The sequence below is a fragment of the Falco cherrug genome, chromosome 9 (assembly GCF_023634085.1).
Source record: "Falco cherrug isolate bFalChe1 chromosome 9, bFalChe1.pri, whole genome shotgun sequence".
NCBI classification, from domain to species: domain Eukaryota; kingdom Metazoa; phylum Chordata; class Aves; order Falconiformes; family Falconidae; genus Falco; species Falco cherrug.
The window spans coordinates 57,215,536-57,236,397 of NC_073705.1; the positions used below are offsets into that span (position 1 = coordinate 57,215,536).

At 46.6% G+C, this 20,862-nt stretch overlaps 1 protein-coding gene across 1 annotated transcript in view; it reads left to right on the forward strand.

Moving 5' to 3' along the window:
• Positions 1–761: 761 nt before the first annotated feature.
• The window catches only part of INPP5A (inositol polyphosphate-5-phosphatase A), a 257,300-nt gene continuing 237,199 nt past the window's right edge, over positions 762–20,862 (forward strand). The window contains exon 1 of the mRNA XM_055720024.1: positions 762–1,248. Coding sequence (XP_055575999.1) covers positions 1,174–1,248 — 75 coding nt within the window. The 5' untranslated portion in view covers positions 762–1,173. The remainder of the gene's footprint in view (positions 1,249–20,862) is intronic.

The window sequence follows — 20,862 nt, forward strand, 5'->3', positions numbered from 1 at the left end:
CAGGCTGAAGCTTGCTGGGACACTTCCCCGGCTCGGCAGGCCCAGCCGGGCACACTCCCGCACGGGGCCAGATCCTGCCGGGGCGAACAGCCCCTTGTCCGGCACCGCCGGTCACCCTCTGGCCTTCCGCTCCCGGTGACAGCCCTGCTGCAGCGCTGCGGGTTTTCCGCCCTGGGGGCGGCCGTACCCGTTTGCCTAAGCCGGTCAGGCGCACGGGGCCGGATGGGGAGCGGCCGGTGCCCGTACCCGCGGCCGCCGCCCGGGCCGGCTGCCGCTACGCGGGGGTCCGCACCGCCCGCGGCCGCGCTCCCGTTCAGGGCAGACCCCCGGGAGAGGCCCCCGGCTGCCCGGGGGCGCCCGCAGAACCGGCAGCGGGCCCTTTTTCCCCGCAGGAGGCAGCGCCCGGGCAGAGACGTGCCGCCTGCCCCGCCGGGGCGCTGAGCGGCCCGCAGCCCCGCCCGGCCTCGCCGCCCCGGGCACCGGCTGCCGGCCCGGGCCGCGCAGGTGAGCGGCGGCCCCACCCAGCGGGCGGCGTTGCGGGAGCGGCGGCCCAGCCCGGCGCGCTCCGCGGGGACGCGCGGCGGCCGAGCCCCGGGACAGCGCTGCCGGCCGCGTCCCGCGGGGCGCTTCCCCGGGGTGGCGTTGCCCTTTTAAGAGCCGCGCGGGGCCGCTGTGACGTCGCGGGCGCAGAGCCCTAGCCCGGCCCGCCCGCCGCGCCGCCAGAGCCGGGAGCGGTGGCGGCAGCAGCAGCGCGGTACGCGCAGCGCCCGCCCAGCCCAGCCCAGCCCCGCCGGGGAGCGCCCAGTCCAGCCGCGCCGCAGCAGCCGCCCCGTCCCGCGCCGCCCCATCCCGCCGACCTGCCATGCGCCGCGGCCCGGCGCCAGCCTCCGCCGGCGGGAGCCGTCCCGGCAGCAGCGCGACGGCGACGGCGGCGGCGGGCGAGCGCTGAGCGCCGCGGCCCCGCAGCAGCCGCAGGGCGGCCGGCCCGCCGCGGCGCGAATGTCCGCGGGCTGCCCGCGCCGGGAGGACTCGCCGCCGCCCGCCCGCCCGCGCTGACGGGGCGGGCCAGGCGCCCCGCTCGCCGCAGCGCCCCGCGCCCGCCCCCGGGCTCCCCGCAGCGCCGCCGCTGCCGGCCGCGCTTCCGCCCGCCCGCCCGCCGCCAGCGCCGGCGCCATGGCGGTGAAGGGGGCCGCGGCCGGCGCCGGGGTGCTCCTGGTGACGGCCAACGTCGGGTCCCTCTTTGACGACGTAAGTACCGCGGCCGTGCGCGCCCCGCCGGGGATGTGCGGGGGGGCCGGGGTCTCCGCCGGGCAGCGGGCCGCCGCCCCGCGCCGGTCCTAGCGCCGCCCCCCCTTCCGCGGCTGCCTCCCCGCGCCGGTGCCGGCCGGCCCCGGGTGTCGGTGGGCAGCGCTGCCCGCCGTGGGGGGGTGTGTGTGGGTGCCGGTGTCCCGGCAAGCCGTCCCGGCGGCCGAAGCGCTTGCCGCGGGGGCTGTGCTGCCTCTGGGAGCGCGGAGCCGGGCGCCGGGAATGCCCGGTGCCGCCGCCGTGCCACTTCCTCGTCGGCGGTGTTGGTTTTGGGGGTGCCGTGCGGTGTCACATCGTCCCAGGCGATTCCGGTCCTTCCTCCCGAAATGTCAGGAGGGCGCGAGCGCTCATTCCCGGGGGGGGCGGAGCGGGTCCTGCCCCGGCGCAACCCTGTCGCGGAGGCTGACCTTCGGCGCTCCCCCGAGATACCTCGCCCCTTGGGACACGAAAATACGGTTTAATTTCTGCTTAGCGTAGTACGCTCCGGCAAACGTTTGGAATATTTCTTATGGTTGCAAAGAAGACTAATGCAACAGTTGATAGAGCTAGTAGTTAAGAAAAGAGAAGAATGCTTCCTTGTAAGTTTGCGTGAATTAAGAGATATTCACAAATATCTGGAATAGCAGCCAGGCTTCTAAACCTGTGCCCGGTGTGAAGTCTGGCACCACTGAACTCAGTGACAAAGCGTTTCTGGAACTAATACTGGTGTGTCACATACCGCAAAGGCAGTATTTGTAGGGGCTTGCAGCTTGTAAAGCAGCAGGGAACTGGGTCCAAACTTGTGCTGTGTGTCACTCCTGCCGTGTGTGTTGGGACTGGCTTTGTTTCGTGCGCCAGCCCTATGCACAAATTGATAAGTGCTCGACAGTAGGTGTGTTGTTTTCGTGATCACCCCCAGTCTTCAAAGTTTGTTTTTGCATCATCTGGAAGGCTGACCTGTAAAGTACACACTTTGATCTGTGTGTAGTCGAAGGGTGCAATTCATCTTTTCACCAAGTTCAGTAAACTTTGACAATTTATCACCGCAGTTATTTTTACACTTAAATGTGTCGATTCATATTAAGTGAGCACTGTGAAAATACTCATTTCGTGATGATTTTCATGATTATGGCCTTAGACTTGTGCAGCATCCATTTGTGAGCGAAGCCACGTGGTGTTCAGTAGGGCAGGTAATTACTGCTGTGTGTTCCTGTTGCCGTTGCTGGAGCCTAAAGACGATGGCTCTGTCTGACCTGAGCCCACTATCTCCTGTAGCGAATGCTGTCGTTCAGAGTGCTCCTGCCTTCTCTTTTGTCTGAGCAACAAAAGCAACAGCTTCGGAGCGGTGTCACTGAAGAAATCCTGTGCTGTCAGACTGAACGATTTCCTGGTTGTTCCTAGTTAGTATTTGAGACTCGCTGGCATTCCTGGAGCGTGTTTCTTGTTTATCGTTCAGTGTGACCAAAGAAAGGAATGCTTCTGCTCTAGCAAGCAACTCCCTTACGATGAAAAATTCAGTTTTCTACAGCAACAAAGCCAGTCTTATTTGGGTATGTTCCGCTGCAGGGTGGGGAATGGAAAGACTGGTCTGAACTTTCGTGATTATGCTTCTGGTTTGTTGCTGTTGGAGTTGGGACTGGTGACTGCCCGGTCAGGTTTCTATAGTAATGTTGGTGTAGTTCAGGCACAGTAAAGATGACATTAGCTTGGTTTGTGGTCTCAGCTTTCGATTTACATGTGGGAGCTGTCAGTGGCTGTTTCTGCTTGTTGGGTCCTTCGTATTCAGCTGAGGAGTAAGTTTCTCTGCTATGACCTAAAGTGATTTCAGTCATGAACAAGGACTCCTGCTTTGATAGTCTTCACCTAAGCTGGGTTGGGAAACGATTTCCAGTTCCTTTTAATCAATTTTTTACAATTCCTGATTTCAAATTTCAGTTGGTGATACATACTTTAACTAAACACCACACTTTAGTAAAATTTTGCTAGACCTCAGGGTAGTATAACAATATGCATTTTCACGACACAGTACAGAAACACCGAGCAGAGGGGATGGTCAAGACTGAGTACCTGCACTAACACAGTCCCACCTTTGCATGGGTCGGGCTTCTGCTCCCCCTTTCCATGCCAGTGAACCCTCACGTGTGGGCTCCACAATGAACCTTTCTCCAACTTGGTTAAAGTAGCCTGAGCAGTGCAGCAACAGCACAACTTGCAGTTTAGATGTGTTTTGTATAAGTACTGTTTACTTGGTGGGCACATGCTGTATGTGCATAGTAGAGACCAGTATTTTATAGAATAATTTAAAATCTCTTTGGTAAATGGGTTTATCTGGGTGGGACAGTCTTTCCTAGATAATGGGTATTGCTGACCTGGCTATACTTTTGGAAAGTGAAGAAGGTTGCTTTTTGTCTTGTTTTGTTTTTCCTTCTCTGACTGCCAGAAGCAAGTTATGATAATATACTGGTTTGCTCCTGCCAGCCATCCGCATCCACTAATAACCTGTTGCAATGGTGACCTGGGAGCTCATGAATAAACATAAACAGTTAACACTGAAAAGGGACTGTGCTGGGTTTTTCATTCCTTGAGTAGTTTTGCTGCTTCATTAAAAAAGTTAACACAGTATAAGATACACAAATATTCTTCCAAGTTTTATGAACATGTGCATCTCATGAATATGAATGCATATGATTTTTGGTACATTCATGTTTTCATAAGCATTTAATGTTTGTCTTACTGTGTAAACATTTCCTGTTTTTATCACAATATACTTTTGCTAACAGAAGATGGAGTTCAGGTTGCTTGTGGGCCACTTCACACACACACACTCTCCCCTGATGCGTTTGCCTGTGGCAGGGGCTTGGACTAGACTATCTTTAAAGGTCCTTTCCAACCCAGAGCATTCTATTATAGGAGCCTCTCCCTCCGCAGTTTCTGTGCTTTCTTTGCTTCCTCTGTCTGCACTGACAGAAAAAAAAAAACGATTTACCTTACAGTGAGCCTACACACTGCAGTGGCCACAGAATCAATCTGTCTGGCACTTCACTGCTTTTACTGTATAGGAAAAAAAAGACAGCACATTAAATTAAAATCCTATCTGCTGTATCCTTTTCATTCTCTTCAGTTACTTTTAAAAGGCTTAACTCTGTTTGGTTTTGCCTGGGACAAAAACCTGGGAGTCAGGTGTGAGCAGCTGGTGTTGGGGCCTGTGAGAGCTGTCAGGCAGCGTGAGCTCATCCTCCCGAGGGCTGTGTGTGGGTGCCTGGCAGAAAGTTGTGCTGATGTCGGCAATAAAATGCCTTGAGCCAAACTGTGGAAAACCCTGCTGAGGACACCCTCAGGCTTGGAGCGATCCTGGCAACTTCTGTGGGACTCTGCTCAGGAGGGTTTTAGGTAGGGTCAGGAGCATTTCATGGCAATGAGAGTACATCAGTGGAGGAGACATTTGGGTTCCACAGCTAGGTCGTGCAGCCCCAAGTGCAGCGTGTTACTGGCCAACGTGCAGAGCAGGCTGGGTTGCAGGTGCCTGGGCACAAGTGGCGGGAGGCGCATCTGTCCTCTGTTCGGGCAGGTCCCCAGCCCTGTCTCAGCAAACGCAGGCGGGCAGCCCCTCTGTCCCTGCCTCCATCCCTCCTGTCTGGCAGATGTCTTGGAGAGGCTGTATGTAGTGGAGAAACTTCTCTTACTGCGCGTTTCATTGTCAGTGCAGCAAAGGAGTTGTGGTTGTTTCTGCTGGATGGAGGCAGATGGAGATCTTTGCAATTCAGTTTTCATTGTTGTCTCAGAGATTTTGTTAGTTGGCTGCATATTTAGCTGGGTGCAGTCACAAATATTGATAAAACACCTTAGTGCTTACACTTGAAAATTGTGTCCTTCTCTGTTTCGGTTTTAGGTGACTAACAATCAGTGTTGTTTAAACCTCTGGATGTAGATCTTTGCCCTAAAGATTTTCAGTATGCCCAGCAGATTTAACTGTGCAAGTTCCACCGTTTCTTCTTGGGTTGGAAAATGGTTCATTTGTTCTGGTTCCTTTCGAAACTGGAATATATGAGCCCAAGTCAGGTATGTACTTCTGAAAATGTTTCCTCTTGTCTTCATGCCACTGAATGTATGTAGCTTTTCTCTAACAGGAGGTTGATGCAGTTCTTAAATTCTCGGGACAAACTTAGGCCAGAATAGAACCATAATAATGACAAGAAAAAGGCAAAAGCTAAACAGAACGTGTAATCTTAGTAGTTAAAAAAAGGAGGGGAGAAAGTAGATTAGGGAATAGCTGTGTGGTGCTAGGGTACAAACACTCAGGATCTTTAAATGACTTAACAGCGTTGCTGTCCTACCTGTGTGTTCTTTGACTATGTAAAATACTAGCCTTTATATGACAGTTGGGGCAGTAAGCTTTCACATTCCCAAGTGGCCTTAACCTACACAACATTCGGGTGAAAGTCTCCCTTTCTCATATAGTACAGAAAGAGGGCAGGGGTGGAATATCTTGTTCTAAGCCCTATTTGTAGCAGTAGTGTTATTGTAAGTAAGTTTCATTGCTTTAATTCTGAGTACAAACTTGGAATATCCTTTACCTCTGTTAAGAGTTGAAGTCTATTAATTGAATTTGAAGTAGTAGTACTTCCCATAATTTTTAAAAGCAGTCTGCTCTTTTAATGGGTTTCCAGGATTCCTTTCCTCTTAGCTCCACCAAGGGAAATGGAAAAGCGAGGAAACATTACGCTGTCAGTAAAAGGCATTTAAATTTGATTGTGATCACAGTGCAGTTGTCTTTTCTTTATCACCTGATTTTAATTTTCCAATCCTGAAACAGTGGGTGTAGTTTTATTTTGATGTTAGATATCTGTGGATTTGGCTGGTATTAGGTAATAATGAAAAGGGGTATTTTTGGCTTTGGGTTTGTTTAGGGTTTTATTTTGCTGGTTTTTGTTCCCTCACCCCTAAATAATTACTTAAATTTTGTGATATATTTGAAGTGTGGTAGGATGGAAAATACATTCATTAGGTTTTGATTTCTGTATAAGTGTTAGGACTAGTATGTTGCAAGTCAAGGCACCCTCTTTTCTTCAAATCTTATCTACCAGATAGAGCGAAAGATAATGTTTGATTCATTGTGATTTTTTAAAAAGATACATTGTTTCACTGCAGAGAAACACTTTTCTCCATCCTTACTGTCAGGCTGTGTTGATGTTACCTGGAGTGGAAAAGAAAACAAGACAAATGTGCTCAGATAAAGGTGTTGCTTCTATGGGGGGTGTTTCTGCCTGATGTGGGGGGGCTGACTGTGGCTGTGGGCACCTCGCTGGCAGGCAGGGATGAGCTCGCACATGTTCTCGGGCCAGGTGAGGGGCAAGAAGGACAGAAACTGGGTAGCTGGAGGAAGAGGGGCAGAGGCAGACAAGCAAGGAGGGCCCTGGTTTGGCCTCACCAGTGGGCTCATGTGCTTTGGAGCAAGCTTCCCCTCTTGCTGTGCTCCCAAAGCTGGCTGGTGCTTGGAGAAGGAGCCCTGGCCATGGATGGGTTGCTCTGGCAGGCCTGAAAGCCCTCCTGGGTGGCTGTCCTGGGGCCTAGCCTGGCGCTTGGCAGCTCTGGCCAGCTGGTGAGGGCACTGTCCCCACACCCTGGTTGTTTATTGCCTTGCTTTCTGTGGTGCTGTAAAATTGCCTGCTCTTAACTGAGGGCTTCCATTTTAGGAATACATACTCAAGCGATAACGTAGAAGGCCAACAAAAAAGTGTTTTTCAGTGTTCTCTATTATGGGAACCCTAAAAATAAGTAGCGCTAATTACTCTTTTTATCTGTTCGTGCACTCCTCACTTCCTATTTTCTGGTTTTTTTGGTGTCTTCTTTCTGATACTAATTTTCTGTTGTGTGAGTGCCACTGGTACTTTCTTAAACATTGTTGCTGTCTTCTTTGGTTTTCTATGGCAGAATCTCAAATCAATGTTTTTCTTACAGTTTCTGCTGTACTCATGCTTATGCTGTTTTCTAGGAGACTAACTCTTGTTTTATTCAATTCTAAACACCCTTTGCAGGAGGTGAAATTTCAAGGTGGACTAGAATTTGGTACTACCTACAACTTCTTGAGCTATGTGAAAATGATGATGGGGAGGAGAAAGCTGTATTATAGCCCTTTGCAGTGCTTGTGCATTTGAAAATTTTTAGAGGGATCAGCTGTATCTTGAGAATGAAATTGTTGGTAACGCATTACCAGCAGGATACAGCTGTTGGCCCAGATGTGCAACTGAACAAAGCTGAGTGGTGGCTTGACATAATGATGTCTGGCTGCTGTCTCTTGCTTTGTGTGTAGTTCTTAATCTGCTGCTGTGAAAAGGTGTTTTGATTTCAAACTCCTTTGCTACCTCTTGTTTCCTGCTATTTCTGTGACCAGGCATGAGCTCAGGGACACGTGTGCGGACAGCTGAAGTGACTTGGGCAGGACGGTGGAGCTGTACCAGCAGGAATGCCCGTGCCGGTCTCTGTTGCTCACGTGCTGCAACTGTTGGTGCTCCTGCTTTGAAAAAGCTGTAGGATAGTTGTGGGGAGGACTGAACCAGTTTGTAGCTCTTTCTTCACTTGGTCTTTAGGTAGGTGCTAGCATCAAATATGTACAGCACACAGTTTTGACAAGGTCTTCCCTAAATCATTCACAGCCTGCTTGAAGAAGATCTAAATACTCATGCTGATTTATGGCTTCCTAGGTGTCAGCTTCCCAAGTAATTCAGCTCTTAGCATCCCTAGCTTAGGCTAAAGATGGCACAGCAGTGTGTGCTGGTGAGGTTAATTGTAACCAGTGCACCCACTCCGGAGTATCCTCCTGCCGGGCTTTGTGCTGTGGTCCATGGTGCTTCCTCCATGGGCTTCTGTGGTGACTGCACAGGTCCTGCTCACAACCAGCCCTTGTCTCTCAGCCCCCGAAGGTTTAATAAGCAGTAAGAGCTGAGGGTGAGTTGCAGAGCAAATTCCCCTCTTAAGTATAAATGAGAATCAAGACCCGAAGCAGTCATGCACTAGAGCAGGGACACACTGTTGTACGTCTGCAGACTTGTAAAATTTAAAAGCTCTTTTCTAATTAGCTGAAGATGATTGGAGCAGTAATAGTACAGGCAAGACAGAGGGTGGGAATTTTCCCCCAAGATGGAGTTGTACGCTTTAAAAAAAATGAGTTTTTTATTTAACAAAAAATAAGCGTTTTTCTTTTTAGCGGGTATTTTTACAATTCTCTGAACAAAAGAGTTCTAATTAGGAGCTTGTACAGTGTTTAGCTTCCCTTAAGCAGGAAACTCAGAAGATTATCTTGTAGACCATCTTTCTTCTCCTTTTGATTAAGTGTTATCATTAACAGCAAGAGCACATGTTTACATGAGGAAGTAATAGTGGCAAAGTGCATTATATAATTACAGTTTTCTGTTAATGTGGTTTTATAGCAGGCAGAGTAGAGCTAGCATTTTGTAACCTGCTGGGTTTTCACAAACTGCCAGTGTATCAGTCTGATGGTTTAAGAGGATTTAATTCCCAAAATATTTGAATATGAAATTATGCAGTGGGAATAGGATACCGTAGGAAGAATGCTTTACATGTGAATCTGTGAGTTTATTAGCTTGTATGAGCACTCTTGCAAGGGTCAAATTCAAAGTTTTTCTTGCTGTTTCAAAGTTCTCATTGTGAATTTTCTTACCAGAGAGTTTGACTTCAAAGTAGGTTGCACACAGATACCAGTCAAGCTCTCAGACTTCATGATTTTTCTAAAAGGCTGATCAGTTGTTTACTTTCTCTCTTTCCCTTTTCTGTTATTTATTTCATCATACTGTTTACATCTTCTACCCCCCTGCAAATGTATTTTCTCTTTTTATCTCAAATACTTTCTTTCCCTTTCTTACACTGCATATATTTACCTCCTCCTGAAAGCTCTCCCCTTATTGCTCACTTATTATTTGAAGTGAGGATGTCACTGAGAAAAGTAGCCTTTTCATTTGCAGTTTTGCATGTGTCTCAAAAGCGATCAGGAAGGAGAGTTCTGTTCCCCTGAACGTGTTGTTCACTGCCCCTTGAAGAAGAACTGTTCAGCTACAATTGGGACTGAATGCATATGGGAGGCATCAGATTTATTAATGCACATCTTCAGGGCCCAGGGGCATGCCAGGTAACACGCCTGTTAAAGACAGAGCCAGGACAATGTACTTCCAGTGAAGTAACTCGCTTGTTTTAAAACTGTTCCACATGGAGCTTTATCTTGGGTTTTGAAATGTTGCACTGCCTTTAATGCAATGGGTGTCTTGCTCTCTGTCGAAGAGGCAATTCCACAAGGTTAAATTCAAGGTCTCTTCTTAACCAGGGCAGACCAACATGCTATTCCTTGGTATCCGTGTGAGAAAACAAAATCAAATGACTCAACTACCTTGGAAGACAGACTGGCTGAAAGTATGAGCTCTGGGAGTTGTCTCCTTTCCACCCCCTGCCCAGAAGACCAGCTGCTTTGGTCAAAGCTTTACCTTGTCCTCTGCCCTTAAACTCTTACCTTAATTTGGAAAAAAAAATGGAAAAAGGCAGGCAGACAGGTCAGACTGCCAGCCAGCTGTATGCTTTTAGAATGTGGAAGTTCTAAAAATATATCTACATTATTGTAGTCTAATACTTTACGCAGTGTTTTCTAACCATCTTTGACTTTCTTGGTAGAGAATAGGAAATGGTCACAGAAAAGCAAGACTTTTTGCCTTGGATGACTGCTTGAATGACCTGTCACAGTCATTTAGCATCCTCCTTACATCTTTGTTACTTAAGTGGCAAGGCATCTTCCCCTGATGAAAGTTCCAGGGAAATACGTTATTTCATATTGTGGAAAAGTTCAGGTTGAGCACAGTAATCATCAGATGGGGGAAGAGTGAATATTAAAAGTAAAATGTTTATTTTACTGCCTTTTTTCCAATGGTATATAGTAGTTATTCAACACTTCTAGCGCTATTTTCATTATTCATACATCATTCTTTATTGTAGATGTACTATTTAATTGTTTTCATTTTTAATGTTATTGGAAAGGCTATTAAAGCATTTATTGACAGCAAACAAAAGTGATCATTGCTTTTATATGATGATATATATTTTGAAGTCAGATATAATTGATTGTTTTCATTATTGTCTTCAGGTTGTTAAGCACTTGTCTTCACAAGTCAGTCAGCTTTAACAGATAATATCCGTGAAAGCAGAACATTAAAACTAAGAAAAGTAATTAAAAAAACCCCATGACAACACTGCAAGTTTTCTCTGGTGGTATAGGTAGCTTATGTGCCGATTCAAATGGCTTTTAGGTGATACGACTGTTACTGATACCTGGATATTTAACAAACGTTAACCCAGCTCGAGACCTGCGTGCTTGTAACTTGAGGTGATACAGCAGCTGAGGGATGCAGTTACAAGTGCAACAGGAAGAACTTTCCTTTCACGTTGTGGTTTGTGACTGGAAGGATTTTCACTTCAAGTTTTGGTTTGTCCTCAGTAAAACATCTTCTGGTCTTTTCCTGCACCTTTTCCCCAATCAATGGAAAGATATCCTGCCTATGTTTCTTGCCAAATAGATGTTTTTAAATGCCCTGCTGTTCTTACCTTTTCAGTCTCCTCAGTTTTCCCTGGTTTTACCTCTGTTTCTTTTCTTATACAGTTTGTAGTCAGAAATTCCTGCAAGTAGAAGCTTTAGTATGACATGAAATTGTAGCAGGCATAGAAAAAGCCCATAAGCTGAAAAAACCAGCCTGATCAGGAGCAGCACGGTGATGATATGGTGCAGTGTATGGGCCTGCCTCCTGCCTGCAGTGCCCGGTGGGGCTGGGGCTGGTCAGTGCTGGGTGCGAGGAGTGGCAGCCCCCGGCCTTGGGGCCAGGCCTTGCTCAGGGAAGGGGAGCCCTGACCTCCCCCGCGCACATTTGCCCGTTTGTCTTGCCTTTGCCCATGCCTGCCGTCTGTGCTGGAGGCTGCAGGCAGCCGGCCGGCCCTCAGCCACCCTTCGGTGGGCTGCACTCCGTAAAATGAGCTCCCAGGCCGAGCTGGGGTGTGCAGGAGGGCCTGACCTGGCTGCCTGCCTCTGGGCCAGGCCTCGCTGGCCCTCCTGCAGCACCCAGTGGGAGCCACGGCCCTGGCACTTCCGGAGCGCTGTGGCTTGGGGTCGCATGGTGGCAACCCGTAGAGGGGTCCGGCTCCTGGAGTCAGGCTGTAGCCTGTGGGATCCAGGGGGCCCATTGCCTCTGGGTCATCCAGGGGCGAAAGCTGTTGGGTGGGGGGTTGGCCTTGCCCCCTCCCTCAGGATGGCGGGGCAGGTGGCCTGGGGACGTGCCAGTGAGGTGAGCGGAGAAGGAGCATTCATGTGAGCAGGCAGTGCAGCATGGCGGTGACGGGGTCATCAGGTGTTTTCCTTCCCTACAGAATCAATCCACTTGCTCAGCTGAGGTGCAGGAGACCTCAGTCATCCTAAGTGAGCCTGTTTGTAGAGTTTTTAAAAAAGTATCTGGAATTGCCTACGGTTTTCAAAGCCTGCTTGCTGCTCATCAGCCAGCTCCAGAAGTGCTAGCAGCATGGCATTTAGTCACTGGGAGGAACCCACCAGTCGCCAGAGAGCCAGAATTCAAAAATGTTCATTTGTGAATGGTTTGCTGGTGCACATACAGAAACTGTGCACTTCTCTTTTCAGGGATGTAGGAGTAAAGTATACTGAATGGTACTGAAAAGAGGTTGTTTTGGTATTTTTCTTTGCAATAGAAAATAAGTGCTGTTAAATTAAATTCAAATTTAGAACCCATAGGGTGTTAGATTGCAGAACTCATGGCTGCAGGTGGCTGTATGGGGACACCAGTAACTGACACAGTTCAAAGCAGGACTGCATGCCTGTGTTGTAGAGAAGCAGTGCAGCAAGTGCCCAGGAAAAACCTGGAGAAAAAAAATAACTGCTTCAGGATAAAAATGTTTTCTAGTCATTAGGGAGGAAGGTGGTTTGACAGTGGGAATGCTGGTGTAGGCTATGGAAATCAGGTTCAGTTTGTGTTCAGCCTCAGGCATCCTGTGTGACCCTGGGCAAGTGGCACCAGATACCCCGGGCAGTTGACACCTCAAACTGCAACCAAAGGCATTCCTGTGCTTGTGACAGGCTGTGGACACCGCATCCTGGTTCTCCCTCTGAAAACTGGAGGATTTTAGAAGGATGCTGTGAAGGTCATGCAGCTGAAGACCATAAGGTGGACAGCCAAGATGGCACGCAAGCAGGTCAGAGTAGCTTTTCAGCCAGAGCAGGCTGTGCAATGTTTCTCTCTTAAAGTCTAGGCTGTGTGCCAGAGTCCAGCGGTGAGCAATCAGGAGTAACCGGATGGTGTGGGTCATGGGTGAGACCAGGATGATGGCTCATTCTTTCCCCTTTATTTTGAGGAAGGCAGAGGAGCACCACGTGCCATCTTCAACACAGCTTGTATGGGCATGCACCACATCTTATTACTGGAGAAGTTCCTGGCTAAACAAAGGCTTAGTTAATACAGGCTATGTGAGCATTCTGCTTAGTGAGAGGTTCCTTTGGTTTATGCAAGCTCAAATGAATGACAAAACTAGCTCTTTAGATAGGCTTTAGAAGAAAAAGTCTATACTTACGGGAGTGAGTAAAAGCAGGGAAAGATGCTCTGTCTCTGTCTGCATTTTGGTAAGGCTTGCCAAGGCTGTTTACGGGACATTACGTAATGTCACCTGTCTCAGATCTCATTAAAAGGCTTCACTAGCATACTGCAGAAGGAGTGGCCGATCACAGACATTAATTACCATGGGAACATGCCATATCCAAAACTTGTTTGTTGTACTGTGCACAAGATAGAGCTGCCTCTACTTGTTCTCTCTTAGTTTTCCAGTTTCCATTGCATTCTTGAAAAGAGATTTCTTTTTTTATTATTATTTATTTTTTTAAATTGCCCTTGAACGTGTCGGCAGCCCACTGCATGTTATGGATATGCTCTTCGGAGCAACTATGTACTGTGCTGTTAGCTACTGCGGTGCTAGCAGTGCTGAACAGTGAGCAGCAGGCAGGCTTTGTGAGCAGGACGTAATTCTGAAGTCTTTCGTTAAAGCCTTTTAAGTGATCCTGTGGGAGCTTTTTTGAAGTTAGGGTTTTTTTTGTTTTTCTGGTGTGGCAAACTCCCTAATTTTAGAGGCTTTACCAATCCCAGTGGGAAAAGCAAAGCTAGTTTTCCCATAGGAACATCTTGGAAATGTATGCTTGAACTATCTTTGGCAGTGTTTATTTACGTGTCAAAAGAAATAGTACTTAGTAAATACAGAATTCCCTCAAGTGATTTTTTGAACAATCAGCCGGCATTAGCTATATTTTAATTACTTCAGAGTTCTTGTTTAATTTCAGAATTCTGGGGACAGAATTCCTGCTTTTCTTGGAGTAACTGGCAGTGAAGAACTTTACATGTAATGTTGGGCAGACAGCTATCGTTGGATCTGTTATTGCAGCAGATTCACACAAAGAAGGTTCCTTTTGACAAAAGCACTGGCTGTTTGTGTTCCTGATCTCATAATTCAAAATGTTGTTTAAAACAGCTGTTCAAAGTGAAAGTGTTGGTCTAGAATTCCTATCCCGCTTTTTATTGGAGGAAGAAATGAAATAACTTTTTTTTAAAAAAAATTTAGTTGTAAACTTCAAATATTGCCTGGCACATTAAGGAGTCAAGAATTAGATGGAACGTATGATAGGACCAACGTGCTCACTTCAGAGAACTGGATGTCACCCAAGAATCTTCTGCTAAAGCAAGTTTGTGCTTATGAACTGGCAATGTTGTTTTTCTGGGCTGGGAGGACAGACCTTATCTAGGCTTGGCTGCTTGCAAGACCATGAAGCCAATTCTGATTTGTCTTGTGGGATAGCAATTTTTAGCAAAAGGGAAGCAAGCCTTTTCTCTTCAGCTATCCTTACTAAATATTAAAGTACTTGTGATTTATGACCGCTGTGTGCCTTTTACTCATCTCAACAACCAAAGATCTGAAATATCATTTAGGGAAAAAGGGGGAAGGGGCTGATGCCATGTGGATCTACTTGTTCTTATAGGCTATCGGTGCCATTGTAGTTTTGCTGAAGTGAGTGAGTGAAAAGTACATTTTATGCCAGGATCAATAAAGGCAGCTGTGGAAGCCAGGTGAAGGCATATGTCCTTGACTAAGTAGGTGGGATTTTGGTGTGAGGCTTGCTTGTGTTGCTTAAAATAATAACTTTTGCCAAGCTAATTGGTTTTTCATTTGTATGTGAATATTTGGTGTTGTACAATGAAAATCCATATTAAACAGATAGAAGGTTTTATTTACGTTAAGTTCAGAGCAATGCAAGAAAAGTACACAAGGAAACACCTTTCTGCTGCAAGGGTGGCCGAGCACTGGCACAGGTTGCCCAGAGAGGTTGTGGGCTCTTTGCCCTTGGAAGCATTCAAAAGCCACCTGGATGTGGTCTGGGGCAGCTGACCCTGGGTGACCTTGTTTGAGCAGAGGGTTGGACCAGGTGACCTTTACTTGAAGCAGCCGGTGACTATACAGCCAGACATCATGCTTGCCGCCAACCTGTGCCCCTCCCTGTGTTTTGTTGTTGCTGAGCCATTGCCTGTTGCTTTCCTGCACTTGCGGAAGACAACTTTCTACTTCTCAGTCCATGTTTTTGTGGCAAATCCTCATTCACTTTTTATCTGCTTTTCTGTTATGGACATAGACCATTTCTGAATGCTTTGGGGAGTAACTTTGGTCCAGGAGCTGGAACATGTGCGTGCTTTCCTGAAGGTGTGGGGAAATGGTCACGCTGTCAGTCAGCTTACAAAGCTTCTCTAACTCTTCTGAAAGCTTCCTCACATGCTTTACTAGTGTGCTGAAACTGAAGTCTCTAAGTCGGGTTTTCAGCTCTGATTGGGGTTTTTTATTTGCTTTTCTACTGACATTTCAGTATCAAATAAACATGCTGTTCCTGATTACTTGAACTGGAAAGGTGGTAGAAGCACAGGAGCCAGAAGACAGTTACAAGTGACTGAGAGGCTAAGAGAAGGGATACTGCAGAGTTCACTAGCAGCTGATGGCTATGATATTTACCCCAAACAAAGTAATGGCAAAGGTGCACAATGGGAAGTGATTAGATAGCGGAACAGCTGCTTGGCTTATGTGTTTCTATTTTATCTACTGCTGTTTGCCGTATTACTTTTTGTTACTTGAAACATGATTGGTCCAAAGAACTGAGCTGTGAACTGGGAAGAGATGTTGTCATAGTACAGAAAGGAGGAAAAAAAAAAAGTATTCCTCTTCTTGTCTACATTTTTGTTCAGTCACCTGGTAGTGTAAGGCAAGATGACCTGCCATTCATATTTGCAGTAATTGATCTGCATGGTCAGAGTGTAGAGAGTAAAGCTTCTGCCAATATTTTAAAAATCTCTGCATCACTTCTGAGAAACGGTGTGTCCGCTCTGTTCGCTGGGCTGTACAGAGGTGTTCGCCTCAAGCCATGGAGGTGTGTTGTGGAGTTTAGCTCGGTTTGCTCACCACGTTCACCACAAGCAGGACTGGGCATGCCTGGTGTGGTGAGGCTGCCCAGCATCGCCTCCAGCAGCAGGGCAGGTTTAGACCCTTCCCTCTGCCGAGAAGAATTCCATACCTGATCTCAAATTTGACTGCTGTGTGGCTTAGTGATGTCACCTAATTCACAGCTGTGTCCCAGTCCTGTCTCTCTCCTTTTCCCTGCTGTGGAGAGCTGCCATGTGCTGGGTGTAGGTGCTCCAGGGTAGCAGGGCCACGAAAGGCTGGGGAGGGCGTGCAGCCCCCTGGGGGCAGCGGTTGCCAGCTGAGGCTGTCCTGGCCACGAAAGCTCACAGGTGGTTTCCTGGGGAGCTGGGGACAGCACAGGCAGATGTGCAGGTTTTGAGGATGCTCTGGGTTGCAGAGGAGGGCAAGGCTGGTGGTGTCTCTCAAGGCTGCGGGTATTCACAGCACTGTCTCTCCTCTCTTCCGTCTCTGAGCTCAGTGCTTGAATCTCGGCTGTTCTCCTGCAGGTTTTGCAACCCCTGGCAGCTGTCACCCAACCACCCCTGGCAAGTCTTCTGGCTGCTGCAGATGGAAGGAGAGAGAGAAGGCAAAATACTTCAGCAGTCCTTGAGAGCAGGGCTTTCTGCTGCTGTCACGGACAACTTCTGCAGTTCATGTAAGGGGCTTTCCAGTGCAGCAGCAGCAGGATGGAGAGGTGCAGAGAAGAGGAGTGTAAGGGTCAGGGTGTGGGGGAGCTGACCCTCCCCTGCTTTGGGGGGGGGGGGGGGGGGGGGAGTCCTGTGCTCCACTGCTCCCAGTCCGTCACTCCCTGGGGCTTCTGCTTCACCTCTGCCTTGTTCTGGTTTATCTCTGCTAAGGGGCTCTCCCCAAGCAGGTGCATGAGTCCTGCAGTACTGGGTCAGCAGAGGCTGGAGGAGCGAGTGCTTCACCGCACATCTCACCCTGGAGCAGGGAAGTTCATGGAGTGGGATGTGCTGGAGGCAGACAGATAGTTTTGAAGTTCAGAGGCAATTCTGAAGCTTGTGGGTGTTTCATAGGAAGGGATGTTCCCAAAATCTTCATTAGGAAAACGCATTGTGCTTTTCCTTAGTCAGTAACCTGCAAGTAGAAAGCATTTTTGCAGCTATGTGAATTCTTTGTTGGAGGAGTCTGTCTTATCTGCTGCTGGAGGTTGACAGGCATGGTTTTATCCTGAAAGCCTGTGCAGGGCTGTATTCTGAAGACAAAAGCAGTGGGGGGACCCAGTCATGCTACGCACCATAAATGCACAGAAGGCTGCTCTGTTCTGAGTAGTTTGTGGGTTTTAGGTTCAGCTCCTGCAGGGGGATCCAGAAGTGGGGACAATGAACACTGTCCATCCTCCTCTACTCCAGGCCTATTTAAAATCACTTCATTTCACTGGACTGTCACACAAATACAGAAATCTTAATGAATATGCTGGATAAGAGACATTTGTTTAAAAAACAAACAAACAAAAAAGCCCACCACCAAAAAACTCTACACAAAAAACAAACCCACCCCAAATAAACAAACCAACCAAAACCCCAAACACATACCACCACCACCCAAAACAACAACAACAAAAAATCAAAAAAAACCCCAAAACCCCCAAATCCCCAGTTAAAAGTTAGTGCTGCGTAGCCTCATACTTGGAGGGAATACTGTTACTGCATTTGCTTCCAAATACAAGAATAAACCTATGGTGAATTTCCTTTAGCGCTGGTGAAAAGCTAGCTTTGCTGAGGAGTCTGTAAATACTTGGATCACTTAACTATGTTCCTTAAAGCTTTTGTTGAAAGTTGGAAAATGTTAGATAGCACTTTTAACTATGTTTGCTTGAAATCTACTGGTACTGAGATTTCCTTGCATGATATCATCCTACAGGGAAATTTCTCTAGCCGCTCTGGATTTTTGGAAGGTTCAGTTGTATTTTAAATAGTTGAAAAATGTGAAGACATTATCTGGAGATCTCAGCAGAACTGAAGTTCTTACGTTGTCTTCCTAGCACTTCTTCCTAAACCTCTTAATTAAATATGTGAACTTAAAAGCTCTAAGAAAATGGAAATAGCTGATTATTCTCATTAAATGAGTATATAAAGAAGTGGTAAAACTTCTGAAGAGTTTTTTTAATGTAGGAATTTCAATAACATTTCTGAAATGTGACATTCATACAGACAGTTTATTAGACTGTTCTGTGTGTTCTGTTTCATGCTTTTCCTTGCTTAAAATGGGTATTTTCCCCTTAATAGTATATTCAAAGATAAAGAATGGGAAGTTTATGGTGTCACTATGTATGCTAATAGTACAGGAAGCCCATGGACACCTCTACTTTATTTCTCTGATGTTTCTGAACAATGTATTACTTTAATTTCTGTGCCCAGTCTGATGTATAGAATTTTAAGTATAATCTTGTGTTTTGCAAAATAACTGTGGCATTGTGCAAGTATTTTTCTCTAGAGCAATAAGCAAATCATAACATGAAAATGCAAGTAGATGGATCTAAAACAAATTTGAAATTGGGGGCTTTACTTTAGTTGACTTTGCCACATCTATCTAAACACTAGCTGTGACGTACTGTGGGGAGCCAAATGTGTGCTTTTTCCAAATAATTTAAGTAACCATGAATTCAAATGGCATTCTTTAATTCATTTTGGAAATAGATGTTATCAGGTCTCTGAGAAGAGGTGGTACAAACTGTGTTCCTCTTGAAGTGCTCAGTTCTGTATCAGAGGGAAAATACTGTTTTGAGTACTGTGTTTGGAGTACTGAGACCTTTGAATAAAAGGTCTCCTCACAGATCAATGTACCGGAGTGATTTGCCTTTTCAGAGAACTGTGGCCCTTGCCTGTTCCTGGAAAGTTTATAGACTGCTTCACTTCCTTCAAAGGTGGAAAGCAAGCTGAATGAATATTGGGGGGAAAGTATGTCTACTTTTTTTATTGTAGCGTTGTGTTTGGCTGAGTTTTGTGAGTCTGTAGCATCTTCCCTCTGATCATTGAACCAAGTGATCTACAAGCAGATTTGCCTTTAAAAATGTAATAAACCAAGTAGGAAGTTACCGGGGGGAAAAAAAGCTAGAGAGGCTACTTGGTTTATACCTCAAGACTGAAACACTGCTTCAGTTAAATGTTACAGGCTTTTCTTTCAGTTCAGAAAACCCTGAAGTGCAGCTTTTTTTGGTTACTGTTCCTGTGAGTGGCTTTGGGACTAACAGCAGACACATGCTGCAGTGGTCTGAAAGAGATGTGCAGAAATAGTTCTAAAACCTGTACTGCTCCCTTCATTTACAGCCAGTTTTTGTCCTCCATCGCCTTTTGCTAAAGCATTGCACTGACAGCTTTGTGACAGCTTTGCATGTGTGCTCTGGCTACACCAAAGGGCTGGGTACCTGGAGGTCATGTTTTCTGTGATGTCTTGACCATGTGCATCAGTGAACAGAGTGATGGGGATTTATCTCCAGAGTTTAGTAATGTGGCCTAATTGTTTGTGTGAGGTTTTTAGAGGGTTTGGTGGTGGTGGTGATTTGGGGGTGGGGCTTGGGGGAGGTTTGTTGGTTTTGCTGTGTTTTAAATATTTGGAAGGTGACTGACTCCTGGCAATGGACTTAAAAAAACCAACCAACCAACCAAAAAACCCACACCAAAAAAACATGATATGAACAGGTGGTAATAAATACTGTGATGGTGAATTTTTCAAATGTGTTACTAGAGGGATGGTGAAGCTCCTTTTCATTCTCACTGGTTTGAAAGGCTAATGGAGACTTTATGACAGTGTGTTTTCTTGGAGCAGTGCTCTCCCTTCTGTCTGTCTGTCTTGCACCTTTTTTCTTCCTTTTATTATTGCCTATGCTTCAAAGATGGGTAAAATTGAAATTCTTTTGTCTAAAGCTGTGTTGCATAAATATTTCTGAAGTATATAGTAACATCTACTAGCTATTTAGAAATCTGAAATAGGAGTAGCAACTGAGCTTAGTATTTGTGATTATTTAAGCTCATGGCACTTAGAGAGCCCAGTGACAGTACAATTTGCAGTACAAATGTGTTGTATATGATAGTGTCTACCGAGGAGACAAGGTCTCAGTATGCGAAAACAGAGTGTTTGTAAAAGCTTCCTAAAATCCAGTGTGTGATACAGAACCTGGAGTACAGCAAGTATTATACCTTGTGGAAAAATGCAAAGCACATGCCAACAGATGTGGCATTAACAAAGCTCATTTAAATTTCCTGTGCACCTGACAAGTGAATAATTGCTGTGTGCTCCATTAGCAGAGCTGGAGATTATCTAGTGCTTGGAATATTTATTTTTGTATTTATAGAGCCTGTTCTACAGTTTTGCTCTCTTCCCCCTCCCCCCCAGTAGAATGCTGGGTTTTGCTTAAGTAATGTAACAGAGTACAAGTGAGTCTACTTCAGTGAACAGCTGCACCATCAGTGAAGTGTCCATAATCTGCACTAGTGCCCAAACCCTCAGTTAGTTCCCGTGCCATTTGGTACACTCTCCCAACATGTAACACCTCTGTCATCTACCCTAATTCCAGTAAACCCTCAGTTAGTTCCCGTGCCATTTGGTACACTCTCCCAACATGTAACACCTCTGTCATCTACCCTAATTCCAGTAACTGGTGAGAACCAGTCCTTAAAAAGCCTGTATTCCTTACAGGTCTCTGAAAATGGCCCTTGTGGGTGTTTCTGGTTAGTGGCACCGAATATTGTACTACTTGTAAAGTAGTTCAGCAGCTTAGTAGGCATACTGATAAAAATTGAAATGCACAGGTGTCTGAAATGGCCTCTCTCAAGACTGCCTTATATTGGAGAGATGTATTCATCTGTGTCAGATAAATTATAGAGCATGAAACCAAGGCAGGGGGCAAAAAAATTGCTTGCTTTCATTTAATAGTGCTTCAGACTTTCACTGGAATTTATCGCTGCATCTTGTTCACTTACTTGAGTGTTCTTCATGAACATTGGCAGCATCAGACTTAAACCTTCAAAAAAGAGGAAATGTACTATTTCTGTTCTACCATGTTTTGTTTAATTGAGTATT